Here is a 13532-nt window from a genome sequence, read left to right on the forward strand (position 1 = left end):
CATTATTTATGACTGTTACTGACCTTCACCACCTGGATGAGGTAGTGTTCCTCAGATTTCTCCACCCAAAAGTTACTTGCACTCATTCACCCATTCATTCATGGTTTTGAGGATTGCCCATGTGTTGGGTTATGGAATAGACCCTGAGGATTCAAGAAAAAAAAACAAGGCATCCATGATTTCTGCCTTCACTGATCCTGCATTCTAATGGAGGAAAAAATATAAAAATAAAAACTATCTCCATTTTACAGATGAGAAACCAGACTCACAGGGAAAGAGATTTGTGCAAGGGTGTAATACGCAGTGAGCAGGGCTCAGCTCAGACTCCAAAGCCGAACTCCTCTAGCCACAACACCCACTCTAAAAATCAGCCCTAGGTCAACCAACCTGCTCATCTTTTCTCATCTTGGCCTGTGTTAAGTGCCTCAGGAAAATGACAGCACAGGGTGCACCACCCCGGCGGCCAGCAGGCTGGAGCTTGTCCACATCTCTCAAACTCAATGAGAAAATCTCTCAGTAACTGAGTTTTGCATTTGAGCTGCCCACGCCCCAGGCTCTCAACACATTACCTAGTGTTGGTAGAAGGAGACACAATACAAACAAGAAGGTTGGATTCGTTTCATATTTAATACTTAAGTGCTGAAAATGATAGAAATTTTTTCTTTCTTAATGAAAAGAAATAGGTAACTTTGTAAAAGTCAGAAAATGCCAGTGTCCCTTTGATTCCATCCTAGATTTTTCTGCTTTCAGCTGGATCCGGCATAAACAGTGCAGGATGCATTTCTGAACTCCAGGTATTTGAACGTAGAACACACGATTGCATATATTAATAATTAACAGCACAATCTAAAGGGTTTCATCTCACTCTGAACACAGCTGTTTCCTCCTGCCCTGGGGCCAATATTAAGAGAAAGTCAACATATTTACAAACAAGATTTAATAATGCTCACAAGAATAAGAGTTTGCCCTCAAATAGGGAAACTACACATTGTTTTGTTTCAAAAGGTTATAAATGCGGTGCCTGAAAAATCCAGCAGGTAAGCAGCAGGGCTAATAGAGTCTGTTTTTGGAATGGTCTGCTAGCAAATAAGCAAACTTCTGTCCAGGAAGCGTTTTGTTGGGGCGGAGGGAGGGGTACGGAAGGCACAGCGCTATTTACATCCCATTCTGCACTTTTCCCTTTCGCCACCCTTAGTACCGTCTGTTCATCTTCTTGAACTTCTCATAGTGATAGTCGTCGGTGGCCTTCTCATTAGCAGGACGCTTGCGGTTAGGAGGGGATCCTACAAAGGGAAAGAGGAAAAGCTGTTTGCCATGCTGCAAGCCGCTGAGAGGCTCTGCTTAGGGTAGGACCACGCCTGTCTCATTCCACACAGGAGCCCCAAGTGCCTACCCTCGTGAATAGGAACATAGTAGGGCCTCAGTGAATACCTGTTATTGAGTGAATGAAAATAAACAGAGGGTGGGGCCAGGTGACAGTATGGTGGCGTATGGTGACACAGCATCAGACTAGGTGACCAGTCGGTGGGTGCAGTGAGAGTTTGACTAGGTACAAAGTGCCCAATACTTTCAGATACAACTTTTACCCCTCACCGCAATTCTAACAGGGGCATGTTGCCACCACTGTCCAGAAAGCTTAGGTGACTTCCTCACGGTTGCTCAGAAAGTGAAGGGAGCTTGAGAGTGGAAGCCGAGTCTCGTGACTCCAAAGTCCTTGCTTACTATGTGTGAATGACACAAAGCTCTGGGAATCAAAGACTATGCAACCAAGATGTTACAGAAACTAATTTCTCAAGTGGAAGGGAAGGGAAAACAACAGCCTGGATTTTTCAGAAGCCTCAGCAACTTCAGCATTTCCTTAGGACCACCCCGTTGTTGATGAAAAGGGAGACCCCCCCGCCCCCCCTGGTGCTGGTTAGCATGAGAGAAAGGGGCTCAGGGGGATCAAATAGCCCCACGTCTAGAGGAGCCTTTGGCGACTTCTTGGTATGTAGCCTAAAGACACGATATAGGCAAATACAGTGTTTAAATAGGGAAAAAGGAGAAACAACCGAAGTGTCCAACCAGAGGGAACTGCAGTATATCCATACAATGGAACACGAAATGGCCACTGAACAGGAAAGTATGTATTTACTGTCACAGAGAGACATGCAGGGCATACCACTGAGTGAAACACTATGAGATCCTATTATATATGTATACAATATGCGTTTCTATATACATATGTTTTTGAAGTCTGGAAGCTTGTACATAAAAATGTCAACGCGCTCATCTTTGGGTGACACTGTGGGTAACTTTGAATTTATTTTTGCTTATTGAAATGTCCTAATTTTTTAAGTCTCTATTATATTTGATAGCCCAGTGAATCCTCAGGGCAACCCCAAATGGTTGGTTTTATGACGGTCCCCATTCACAGGTGAGTAAACTGAGGCTTGGAAAGGGGAAGGCAAATGGCCATGGTCTGGAGCATGGAGTGGAACCGGGGTGCCCTGGCCCCAAAGTCCAAGCTCCACCCCTGCAGAGGCCACGCTGCCTCCATAGGCCCTGATGACTGCTCCAGGCAGCCCTGAGGCCTCTGCTGTACTCACGCTCAGGCTCTGGCTTCTCCGTGTCACCCACTCTTAAGGGTCGGGCTTTGGGCTCTTCTTTGTTTCTCCGTATGGGGGCATTGAGCTCCTCATGATAAACTGGATCAAAAGAGACCAGGGGACACATCAGACAGAATATGGGAACCAGGGGACCTCCCCAGCAGGGCAGGGCTACTTCCCCAGAAAAGCTTACATCGGTTGTGCTGCACGTAATTCACGGCCATGTTGGTGGGCACGAAAGATGTCTCGCTGTCTTTCTTCTTGTTCTGCTGCTCTGCCAGCAGACGGGCCTTGGCATCCTCCGTGGAAATGATATTTTTTATTTTAGCACTGCAGGGAGAAAGAAGCCACGCCATGTATTAGATCGTCTCACTGTTGGTTCTCAGACAGAACTGACGGTCAGGCTGGAAGCCCACCAGTGTCTAAGGAGATCCTCTCTTGGAGCACAGTGCTCCACAGGTGACCTACTCTCCTACAGTCCCGTTCTCACGTGTTCTCACAGCTGTCGGAGATATAGACGTACTGTCCTCTCCTGATCAAGAGGAAACAGCCTCAGAGAAGGAAAGAGAACTGCTCAAGGCCCAGAGCTAGTAAGGCCAGAAAAGACGCGAGAACCCAACCTCCTACTACACCCAAAGAAGATTCTGACCATCGTATTTCTTCCATGACAATCCAGTGTTAGAGCAGATGTTTTGCAAAAAATAAATAGGAGGATCATCAGATGGGTAAGCCTTTAACATTGCTCCTGCCAGAATAAAGGAGAGGACTACAAGGATCTGATTAGAACAGCTGAAGAGCTGTGAACAAAGATTAAATAAAAATAAATACCTGTATACAAATATTGAATCATTATGTTATATACCTGAAACCAATATAATGTTACATGTTAATTATATCTCAATAAACAAAACATCACACTTTTGCGTTCAGGAGACTTTCCCTTAAGTCTAACAACACTGACCAATCCTTAAGAGACACTGTGGGCACAAGCATCTCAGCCTGCCAAAGAAAATATAGTTATTTGTGGGTTTCCAAGGAGACAGGTGAGAAACAGTCCCCTTCACTGGAAAGCAGAGCGCTCTTCGGTGGGATAGGGGCAGGAGAGAGGCCAGAAGGGGTCTGAAACATACTCGATGCCTAGGTCCACCTCGGGGATGCCACTCAGCATCTGGTTGGAAAGCATCTCTTCTGTCTTCTTTGCTGAGGAAACACGGATGTTTTCAGGAAGTTCGTAAAGACAGTCCTCTGCATTCTTCGGCTTGACTTTCTGTTCCTCGTGTTCTACAATCCCTTTCCTCTTCTTCAGCTCTGTCTCAATGTACTTCATCCTGAAATGAGAAAGCCACAAGCCTCAGGGAGAGGCAGGAGGCTCACAAAACCTGTCTTTAAATTTAGTGGTCCCCGGGGCACCTGGGTGACTCAGTTGGTTAAGTGTCTGCCTTTGGCTCAGGTCATGATCTTGGGGTCCTGGGATCGAGCCTCATGTCTGGCTCCCCACTCGGCAGGGAGTCTTCTTCTCTCTCTCTCAGCCCTTCCCCCCTGCTCATGCTCTCTCTCTCTCTTAAATAAATCTTATAAAAAAAAATTTTTTTTCTCTAAAAACAACAACAAAAAACATTTATAAAATTAGTGGTCCCCAACACTGGCCCACAGAGCAGTGATGGTCCATGAAGTTTTCATCAGTCCGTGGAAAAATGAGAAACATAAAAATAACTTGAGTTTTTTCACCAAGCAAAATTTTTTCAGCTTAAAGCACCAACCTCTATTATGAGATTATGCCCTCCCAATCTATTGGTATTAATATATGTAAGGTTCACCGAAAACAGAAAGGTAATGGCAGATGGTAGTCATCTGTTCAACAGCCTTGTTAGCAAAACAGTGGGCAAATCCAATGTTTATTTCTACAGTGTTTAGTTACTAGTCAAGGAATCTAAACTCCCAAGAACCACTTTTTAAAGAATTTTTAGAAAAGCCTGGGAGGTAGGGTGACAGGGGCCACCTTTGCTGCCTTTGGATAATTCTAAAAATGTCATCTGTGACTAAACATCTTGCACTCTATCTGGCTGGAGCCAACCCCGAACTGCTCACAGCCAGACTGATACCCACATGTCAGCATCCTCATCCCTTCGGTTGGTTTCAGCGGAAAATGATGTCCCCAGGTGGAGGTCTTCCTCTTCGCTGATCCTATAAGGAGAAGCAATGAAGCACAGTCTTAAAGTCACAACTCAGTGAGGCCGAGTTTGATATTATAAAAAAAAAAAAAAAAAAATACACAGAAAAGTACATCCTGCTTATGGTTGGGAAAAAATATATATGTGATATGTAAATAGAAGAAACAGAAGCAAGAAAACTGTTGGCCTCTGGAGATTTCTCTGGGGAAGGAGTAGATACTTTTACTTCTTACTTTTCTATTATTTTTATAATTGTGTTTTTGTATGTTTCTTAAAAAAGAAAAACAAAACTTCCACATGGGTTTGAAACACACTAAATAATGCACCTTTACAAAAAGAGAGTATCCGCAACACACTTCAAGAGTTTTTGTTTTTGGGGCGCCTGGGTTGCTCAGTCACTTGAGCATCTGACTCTTGATTTCGGCTCAGGTAATGATCTCAGGGTCATGGCATCGAGCCCCACGCTGGGCTCTGCGCTCAGCTGGGAGTCTGCTTGAGATTCTCTCGCTCCCTCTCCCTCTGCCCTTCCCCCAGCACGCGTGTGGACGTGCACTCTCCCTCTCTAAAAAAAAAAAAAAGAGTTTTGCTTTCATTTGTTTTTAAGCTGCATACCCTTTACAAAGCACGAAGGATACCTCAGGATGTCCCACTAAAGCTGCTGCTGCAGGCCCCAGCTATCTGGGGTCACACAGACCCAGGCAGGGGCTACAGGTTAGCGTGTATCAAGTAAGGCCTGCACTTACTTATCTTTGCCTCTTTCCTTCAGTTTCTTCATGTCCACCATACCGCCTGTCTTCATCTGAAAGGGATCATCCTGCAGAAAGCAAACACAGCTGAGAAGAAGCATCTATATAATTGGCAGCGGGCTTTTTTTTTTAAACACAATCACCCACTGGAGAGCAGCCACAACTCCCCATTATCCAGGGAGGCCCCCACAACTCACCACTAGGGTGGTCTCTTCTTGTACCTTCTCTCCCACCAGCAGGGCCACAGCACTGAGCAAAAACAAAAAGGAAAAGTGAGAGAGTAAGAGTGAGTGAGAGTGAGAGACAGAGAGAGATAGAAATTGCATAATTGAGATATGAGGAAAACACTTAGGAAGTTTGTATGTTGTAACATTAGAGCAAAGGCAATTTCTGAGGAGTGGGCACCAAAGCCAGCTGGAAAAGCCTACAAGCATGAAAGAGAGTTCAGCAAGTACTTTAGATGCTGGGTGGGAGGTACGGTGAAGTGTTACACTCTCCTACAAGGCCATTTGACATTATCGTGGCTTGGAAATCTCATTTCTAAGATTTTGCCTTTGGGGAACATGAAGCTGAAGACAAATGTAGAAAAATACTTATCGCACCCTTATTTGGTGAACTTTTACAAATGACCTACTGTCCCCTACAAATGACCCCTAAGTAGGGGATTAGGTACGGCACATGCACGGGGTGGGATACTATGCAGCCACTAAAAAGGGCTTTGGAAAATGTTAATGTCCGAAATGTGAGGGAAAAAAACAGATTAGCCAGAACATTACATGTTAACACTGGTTACCTGTGGATGGGAGAATTATGGGCGCTGCTTATTTTTTTGATTACACTTTTCTAAATTTTCCAAACTCTTAACAATCAATGTGCATTTCACAATCGGGTGCAATAAAAACACGAGTTAGTAACCCGTTTCTGCACCTCTGGGGCAAACCTCAAGACCACACAGCTCAGGCCATCTCCTGGTTAAACGTCTTTAAAAGAACGCTGGACTCCTTTCAGGGCCGTGGAAGGTGTACAGCGTGTTAAGAGAAGGAGCTATGTCTGAGGAGATAGTTGTGATGGCGACTCAGGCAGGGGCGTGTCTCTGTCATCTGCGCCTCCTCCTCCTCCTCCTCCGGGTCCCCCCGCGGCACCCACCTCACCCCGTTGGGCCTCTTCCTCAAGTTTTGCACCTCGCGGGTCTCTTCTAGTTTTAATCTGAAAAAAGGCAATGCACAAGATTGAGAGACCCTCCGCAGAACTCAGACTCAAAAGGCAGCTTCGACTGGCACCCCTGCTCAGATGCTGAGCCGCCAGCACAATGGTCCAGAAGGCGACCCTGCGCTTAGACCCATTGGGTGTCAGACCCACCGTGCATCCTGGGGACACCTCTCCCTATTGTGCGGCGGCCTCATCCCTAGGAGCCTCAGTTTTTGTCTGCAGAAAGGGACAATTTCCGCTCACAAAGAGGAGGCTGGCCGGTGATAAGTCCCGCAGCCGGCTCTCTTCTTGCCCCTTGGAAGCCCCATCCCAAACGCACCGAACCTCCTCTGATTCCTGCTCATCTTCCTCCGACTCTGAGTCGGCCCGGCGCCGGCGGAAACTCTTGCCGGTGACCGGCATCGTCTCGCCGGCCCCGCGGTCCGGACGCCGGGCCCCTGCACCGTGGCCGTGGCTGCTTCCGGCGCGCGGCAGTGAGGTCAGAACGCAGGGCTCACAGCGCCAGCCCCTCCCGGCCCCGCCCCAAGCTCTCCTGGCCCCGCCCCCTGCCGGCACTTTCCGCCTGGCCCCGCCCCCATCCGCGGCGTCCGCCTCTCCCGATTGGGCGGGCGAGGGGGAGGAGGCGGGGCGCGGCCCGCGGGCCACACGGCCCTGCGCGGTGCAGCGGTGGGTGCGCTTGACTGACAGGCGGCGGCGGCGCGGTTGCGACGGCAGGTGAGTTCCGGGCCGCCGCCGGCTGCTTCGGGGGGCCGGGCCTCTCCGAGCAGGGGCTACCCGCGCCTGGCTCCGGGCCGGCTGGGGCCTGGCCCTGCCAGGTGCGCAGAACGCCGCTGCCAGGTGAGCGGAGCCCGGGACCCCCGGCCGCCGCCGCCCTCTCCCCTTCTCCGGCCGGCGCCCAGGGGGTGTCCTCTGGGGCCCCGATGCCCCACTTGGAGCCCTGGGGGGCTCGTTGCTTCTCCGGAACGGGGGCCGCCATCTCTTTTATTTCTGCGGGGCCTGACCCAGCGTTGAAAGCACGAGTGTGGCGTCTCGGGGCGCTGACTTATTCCCCCGGGGTCTGGGCCCTGACGTGCATTTTTTTCTTTAGGGATAAAAGATGACCACTTCTTAGCAGTGGTGAATTAAAGTCCTGGCGCCGACTGCCCCGCTAATGGTGGCCTCCAGCCACTTCATCCCCGCGTCCGATGTTTTGAACCTACTCCTGGAGGGTTTTGAGGGGAGAGGGCCCCTCCTCTTGTGCTTGCCGTCCGCCTCCCCGGACCTTCAGGGGCCTTGTTTTCGTCCTTTGTCACGAGGACTGTCGCTCTGCCCTCCGCCCTTTCCACCCCGAGGATGCCGTGAGGCTTAGTTTATTTGAAAACAAACAAACAGGCATCAACGAACGCTTAGGAAATAACTAAATATATCAGTGATGGCTTACAGGACTTTTAGGAACCTCTTAAATAGTTTTCCTTTTCTCAGTATAGGCCAGTCCTTTTCTTTGAAAGCACTGCCTCGTATTAAGCGCTACTGTGTGGCAGGCACTGGGCTAAGCGTTATCTCGGTGAGCTCCCACAGCAATCCTATGAAGTAGATCGAGTTATTTTTCATTTTGCAAACGAGACTTTGGTTCAGAGAGGCAGTGAGTGCCTGAAGTTACACAGCTGGAAGGTGGGGCAGGGATCAGTGGCAGGCCCACGTCTGCTGCAGGTTATGCCCAGTACCCAGCACAGTAGAAGCTTAGTAAATGTTTGCTGCAGCTGCTGTTATTATAGCTCATTGGCTGGGGGGAGGGGCTGACGGAGACTGTTTTGGTTTCCTCTTCTGGAAGACCATTCAGACGCAGGGCAGCACTTCTGGAATGCCTTCCTTTTCTCTGGAACAGTCTCTCCTGAGATTGCTGTTCTCTCCCTTGGACTGAGACAAATGAACTCGGGACTTCTTGGAACAGCTTTTTGGCTTTGGTCGAAAGCCATATATTAAAATCTCAAAGTCTTGCCTTCTGCAGTCTGGTTCAACCAACCCCAGATGCACCTGGGAATCACTGGACACCCTATACCTGCTGGCTGAAGGGGAAGCTCCCGGGGAATTGCTGTGGGAACCCAGGGAGTCCGTGTCTGCAGACATCACCCTTTCAGAGGTAGCTCTGATTTTGCCCACCCAGCTGCCCTCCTACTAGGAGGAACTGGACAGCACCAAGGAGAGGGCCAGAAGGCCAAGGACATTTCTGGACCCTTCTTCTCTTCTGCCATCCCAGGAAGGAGCGTCTGGTACAAATGAGCTGGGGGCCAGAGTACCCAGTGCTACTCACCCCCTGGGCTGTGGCAGATCTCACTGTGACCTATTTAGCAAAAGCTGTGCTGGAAACGTAGCAGCTGTGAATGTGGCAGTGGGTGGCCAGGCTAAGGGACTGCAGACCCTCTAAGTCTTGCTGGGCCTTTTTTGGGGGGTGAGATGAAACTGCTTCTCAGAGGGAGCCTCTGAGAAATGTGGGTTCTCTTCAGTTCAGAGATGTGTCATGCTATAGTTTTGAGAGTTTAGTTGTTTAAGGAAATTACGCGTTTGGCTTGAATTTGGGTTGGTTTGCGAGCTCCTTCCTGGAGCCTGGCTTGTTTCAGGGTTCAGTGAACATTAATGTCTAGGTAGATTTGGGATGCAGCAAAGCAATTGTAGTTTGCAGTTTGGCTATAGTAAGTGTTCAGTAAAAGTTTGTTGGACTTACTATTCAGATGGTCACTGAGCTTTTACTATATAGAGCAGGCACTGTTCTAAGTGCTTGAAGTATGCAGGGAGCAAAAGAGATGAAAGATCCCTGATCTAGTGGACTTCAGGTTCTTCTTTTTTTTTTTTTAGATTTTGTTTATTTATTTATCTGAGAGAGAATGAGAGCATGAGCTGAGGAGGGGGTGGGGGGGAGAGGAGGAGCAGAGGGAGAGGGACAAGCAGACTCCACGCTGAGGGCAGGGCTTGATCCCACCACCCTGAGATCATGACCTGAGCCGAAATCAAGAGTCGTACGCTCAACCAACTGAGCCACCCAGGCGCCCCTGGACTTTAGGTTTTAGTAACATAAGTATGTAAAGTATATTAGAAGGTGATGAGTGGTATGGAAATAGAACGAGGCAAGGGAATTACGAGTGGGAGGGGGTATTGAGTTGCAAATTTAAATTGGTGTATTCTCATTTGGGATTAGGTCGGTAACATGATAAAGCAGTGGACTGAGTTATAGGTCCTGACCCTCAGTACAATCCCCCGTCCTGCCACCTTACCTTGTGACTCTGGGCAGGAGCCTTCTCTTCTCGGAGCCTCTTTCCCCACCGGAGTCCCTCTTCTTTCATTTACTGGCTGTGTGACCTTTGGCGTGAACCTCTCTAACCCTGTCCTGCTTTGCGGTTTTAGGGGTCTTAGTCTGAGTTCTGCTTATACTTACAGCACTCTAGGGTTTGTGGCTTCTCAGTGACTGGGGCCAGTCACTGCTTCCAGCCTGCTGACCCCCAAAGACCACCAGCCTGGGGTGGCCCCAAACCCATGCCCTCTCCAATTAACTGACTCCTCTAGAGCCTGGGACAAATTGCAGTGCCAGGCTTCAGAGGTGTTATTGTAGACTTCAGGAGTTTAAGTTGAGCAGAAAAATGCTTTGTGAAGCATGACTCAGAAGTGGCTCTTGTGAAGGAGGCCAGGGGAAGCTGCCCTCCGAATGTGGGTGTTTGGCTTGGAGGAGGTAAAGATCATCCCCACTCCAGGCTGGCTGGGGCTGTTGGGGAGACTGTGGAGCTGACAGTTCAGAGCACTGACTTCAGGGTGGGCAGTCCCAAGGTCAAATTCTGGATCAGCAGCTCAGTAGCTGTGTGACCTCCAGCCAGTTACTCCACCTCTCTGAGCCTCAGCTTCTCCTCCAGTGATGGGCAGGCAGGCAGGAGATGGGTTTAGCTCCCAGTTGTTGCCTGCCCTCCAGGATGGTGGTAAGGATTCAGTGAGGTCTGTTAGTGTCAGTTCCAGTACACGGGGCCATTCAGGGCAGGGGTGGGTAGGGTGGGTAAGGCAAATGAGGAGCACTGGAGGTGTGGGAGAACAGAGGTGTGGGGGAAGCCAGATTTGTCAAGGCAGGAGGAGGCTGAGGGTTCTGCTTGGGAGTCAGGAGGTTGTTGGATTCTTAGGGAATTAAGACTGGGTTGACGGAAGGGGTATATTTGGGCTTTAGGAGAAATGGAGTTGCTTGGAAGCAGGGCAGAGAGAAGAAGGCAGGAGGGAGGGAAAGGGCTCATGCTCTGAGGGCCAGAGGGTCATGGAGGGGTGTGGACAGGTGTGTGGAGTGTGGGATGGCTGGGGTAATAAGGATCAGAGCAGGTGGCTGTCTCTGTGTTAGCGAGGACTTGGCAGCACCCCTCTCTCGTCCTAAGGAACTGGCTTCCTAGCTGGGAGGAGGAGGTGGCCAGAACTGCCAGGAAAATGATGAGTAATGGGCACCCTAGGCCTGGTCTGAGCGGCTGATGCCAGGCCCAGAGGTGCTGCCTGCCTGCCCGCCCGCCCGCTGGCTGGGGGCACTTTCCCCCTTCCTTGCTGCAGGTCCCAGGGAGGGAAAAGTGCCTGCCCTCTCTCAGGCTGAACCCTCTCGGAAGCCTCACTGGGGCCTGCAATGGGTGGGCTCTGAGCCAGACCTGCCGGGGCCTCCCTCCCCCAGCTTTTACTCTGTGCCCCAGGAGCGGAGGCTGGCGTGGCCAGTCGGGAGAGGGAGGGGCCTTGCTGACTCCTAGCAGCACAGCTGCTTTCAGGGGCCTGTTCCTGGGAGCCAGCTCCCTCGGCAGCATAGGTTTTTTTCTTTCGGTCTTTATTAAGTGCCTGCTGTGTGCACTCCAATTATTTGCACAAAGGCAAGAATGGGAAGCGCTGTGAAGGCAGATACAGCCTGGTTCCTTCCTCGCTGTGTCGCTTCCTCACTGTATGGTCTTGGGCAAATGGCTTCCTGTGTCTGGGCCTCCATTCATCCTCCCTAAAATGAGAAACAGCTTTCCTTACGTGAAGAGTGTAGGAGAAGCACTGGGCATAGTGCCTGGTCAGAGTCAGCGCTGTCCTGGGCCATGGAGCCCAGGCTGAAAAGCTGATGGAGGGCACCCATGGGCGTGTGACTCACATCCCCTGATCTATAAAACATGGCCAGTAACACAAATTATAGCACAGAACATTTCTGAGCGTCCTTGCTTTGCAGGTAAATACAGACCCTGAGCCACCCTGGAAGTCCACGTGATCAGAATGCTAAATCCTCCCTATGCATTGTCTCCCTGCACCCTCCCATAACGCTAGTTGCCATCTTTGTCCCCATTTCACAGATGTGGAAACTGAGGGGCGACTGATTTATCTAAAGACACACAGCTTGCAAGTGACCAGCAAGGAGCTGAATGCAGGGCTAGCTATCTCACTGCCTTCTAGAATTAGGGTCAGCCCCAGGGCTAACGTATGTGAAGCAGCCGACACAGGGGAAGAGCACAGGAAAAGGCGGCTTGGCTAGTAATGATCGCATCCCTGGTGGCTGCGTATAGCTACCCTGGGGTTAAGGGCAGGGCCCAAACCTGGCGTGTGTTACATTACACCAAGCCAAGCCAGTTGGGTACCAAGATAAAATGAAGTGAAAGCTTCTAGGCAGCGGAGAAAAGTTGAGTGTAGACCTTATAGACCAGGTGTTTCTGACGTTTCAGGTCCTATGTGCGGAAGAGTAAACACCCAAAGTTTACAATACTACCGCTCAACTTTGCCCTTCCTACAAACTGTTTTTAAACATCAGCTTTGAAAAAAAATGTTAGTAAACCTCAAACTTTCTTTGTTGGGCATGCTCATACACTGCTGGTAGGCAGATAAATTTATATAGTGGATCTAGAGGGAAGTTGGTCAATGTGTATCCAGAGCCTTCAGCACATACATTTTTTTTTTAAAGATTTTATTTATTTATTTGACAGAGAGAGAGACAGCGAGAGAGGGAGAAGCGGGCTTCCCGCCGAACAGGGATCCTGATGCGGGGCTCGATCCCAGGACCCTGGAATCATGACCTGAGCCGAAGGCAGACGCTTAACGACTGAGCCACCCAGGCGCCCCCAGCACACACATTTTGACCTAGTAATTTTTCCTGGATCAAAGATGTAGTCCAAAGATTTATTTTTCAAAATATTTCTCACTGCCTTATTTATAATGGCAACACACACACACAAATACCCTAAGTGTCCAAGAGTAGGAAAGCGACTAAGTAAGGTGTAGCTTAAATTCTATGTGGGACATTAGTCAGCCATTAAAAATGAAGTTGTTGAAAAGAAGTTTATTGACAGGAGAAATGTACGTGATCTAAACAGAAAAAACTTGTATACAAACTGTATCTGTTATATTCTAGTTTCGTTTTTTAAATTAGGCATTCCTACACATGAACAAGACTAACACAGTAACCATCTTACCCCCACCCCCAGGTGGATCACAGGTGATTTTTATGCCATTTTATGTTTGTCAGTGTTCTCCAGCTTCTACAGAGGTGTATATTAATTGTATTGAAACCACACAAAAAGCCTTTTTCTATTTTCAGGGTAAGTGGGAGGAGATGAAAAATTTTAATCCAACACGGAAGTTAATGAGGCAAAAGCAAAGGCGTTAAGAGCAGATCTTCAAGTGAATGAGTCACGTGATGAAAGGTTCTACTTTCAAGCCACTCGGGTAGCAGCTGAGGCACTTCCTCTCGGAGCTTCTGGGACCACTCAGATGCTGCCCCCTCTCTAAAATGGGCCTCAGGTGTCCTGTTCACACCCTGGGGGTCTGGAGAGCCCCCAAGGGATGGAGGTCATGCTTCCCCAGTGTTCTCTCAG

At 49.4% G+C, this 13532-nt stretch overlaps 2 protein-coding genes across 9 annotated transcripts in view; one reads left to right on the forward strand and one right to left on the reverse strand.

The window, feature by feature from the left end:
• Window positions 1-608: 608 nt before the first annotated feature.
• On the reverse strand, window positions 609-7186 carry C14H9orf78 (chromosome 14 C9orf78 homolog). 3 transcript variants are annotated; one of them, XM_036117023.2, is made up of 9 exons: window positions 7034-7186; window positions 6652-6711; window positions 5703-5754; window positions 5503-5573; window positions 4695-4772; window positions 3719-3916; window positions 2782-2918; window positions 2589-2687; window positions 609-1283 (listed from the first exon to the last, which is right to left on the reverse strand). In XM_036117023.2, the coding sequence occupies exons 1-9, from the start codon at window positions 7114-7116 to the stop codon at window positions 1192-1194; spliced, it is 870 nt and encodes a 289-aa protein (XP_035972916.1). In that variant the 5' UTR covers window positions 7117-7186; the 3' UTR covers window positions 609-1191. The 3 variants fall into 3 exon arrangements, with proteins under 3 accessions (XP_035972916.1, XP_035972917.1, XP_035972918.1); XM_036117024.2 differs by lacking the exon at window positions 7034-7186 and adding an exon at window positions 6865-7005; XM_036117025.2 differs by lacking the exon at window positions 6652-6711.
• A 144-nt stretch (window positions 7187-7330) lies between these two features.
• The window catches only part of USP20 (ubiquitin specific peptidase 20), a 40134-nt gene continuing 33932 nt past the window's right edge, over window positions 7331-13532 (forward strand). For 3 of the 6 annotated variants that reach the window (XM_036117031.2, XM_036117026.2, XM_036117028.2), the window contains exon 1: window positions 7338-7551. The gene's annotated coding sequence lies outside the window, so the exon portion shown is untranslated. Of the gene's footprint in view, window positions 7552-13532 lie in introns of all 6 variants that reach the window. The other 3 variants (XM_036117027.2, XM_036117029.2, XM_036117032.2) reach the window with 2 other exon arrangements.

This window comes from Halichoerus grypus, chromosome 14, assembly GCF_964656455.1.
Source record: "Halichoerus grypus chromosome 14, mHalGry1.hap1.1, whole genome shotgun sequence".
NCBI lineage: Eukaryota > Metazoa > Chordata > Mammalia > Carnivora > Phocidae > Halichoerus > Halichoerus grypus.

What these genes read in the sequence shown, in the direction of transcription:
- C14H9orf78 (XM_036117023.2), bottom strand. Translation starts at nt 7,116, where the DNA reads ATGCCGGTCACCGGCAAGAGTTTCCGCCGGCGCCGGGCCGACTCAGAG. An exon ending in CAGGAATCAGAGGAGGTTCG is followed by an intron (nt 6,712 to 7,033) that starts GTGCGTTTGGGA and finishes GCCTTTTTTCAG; the next exon opens with ATTAAAACTAGAAGAGACCC. An exon ending in AAGGAAAGAGGCAAAGATAA is followed by an intron (nt 4,773 to 5,502) that starts GTAAGTGCAGGC and finishes TTCTCCTTATAG; the next exon opens with GATCAGCGAAGAGGAAGACC.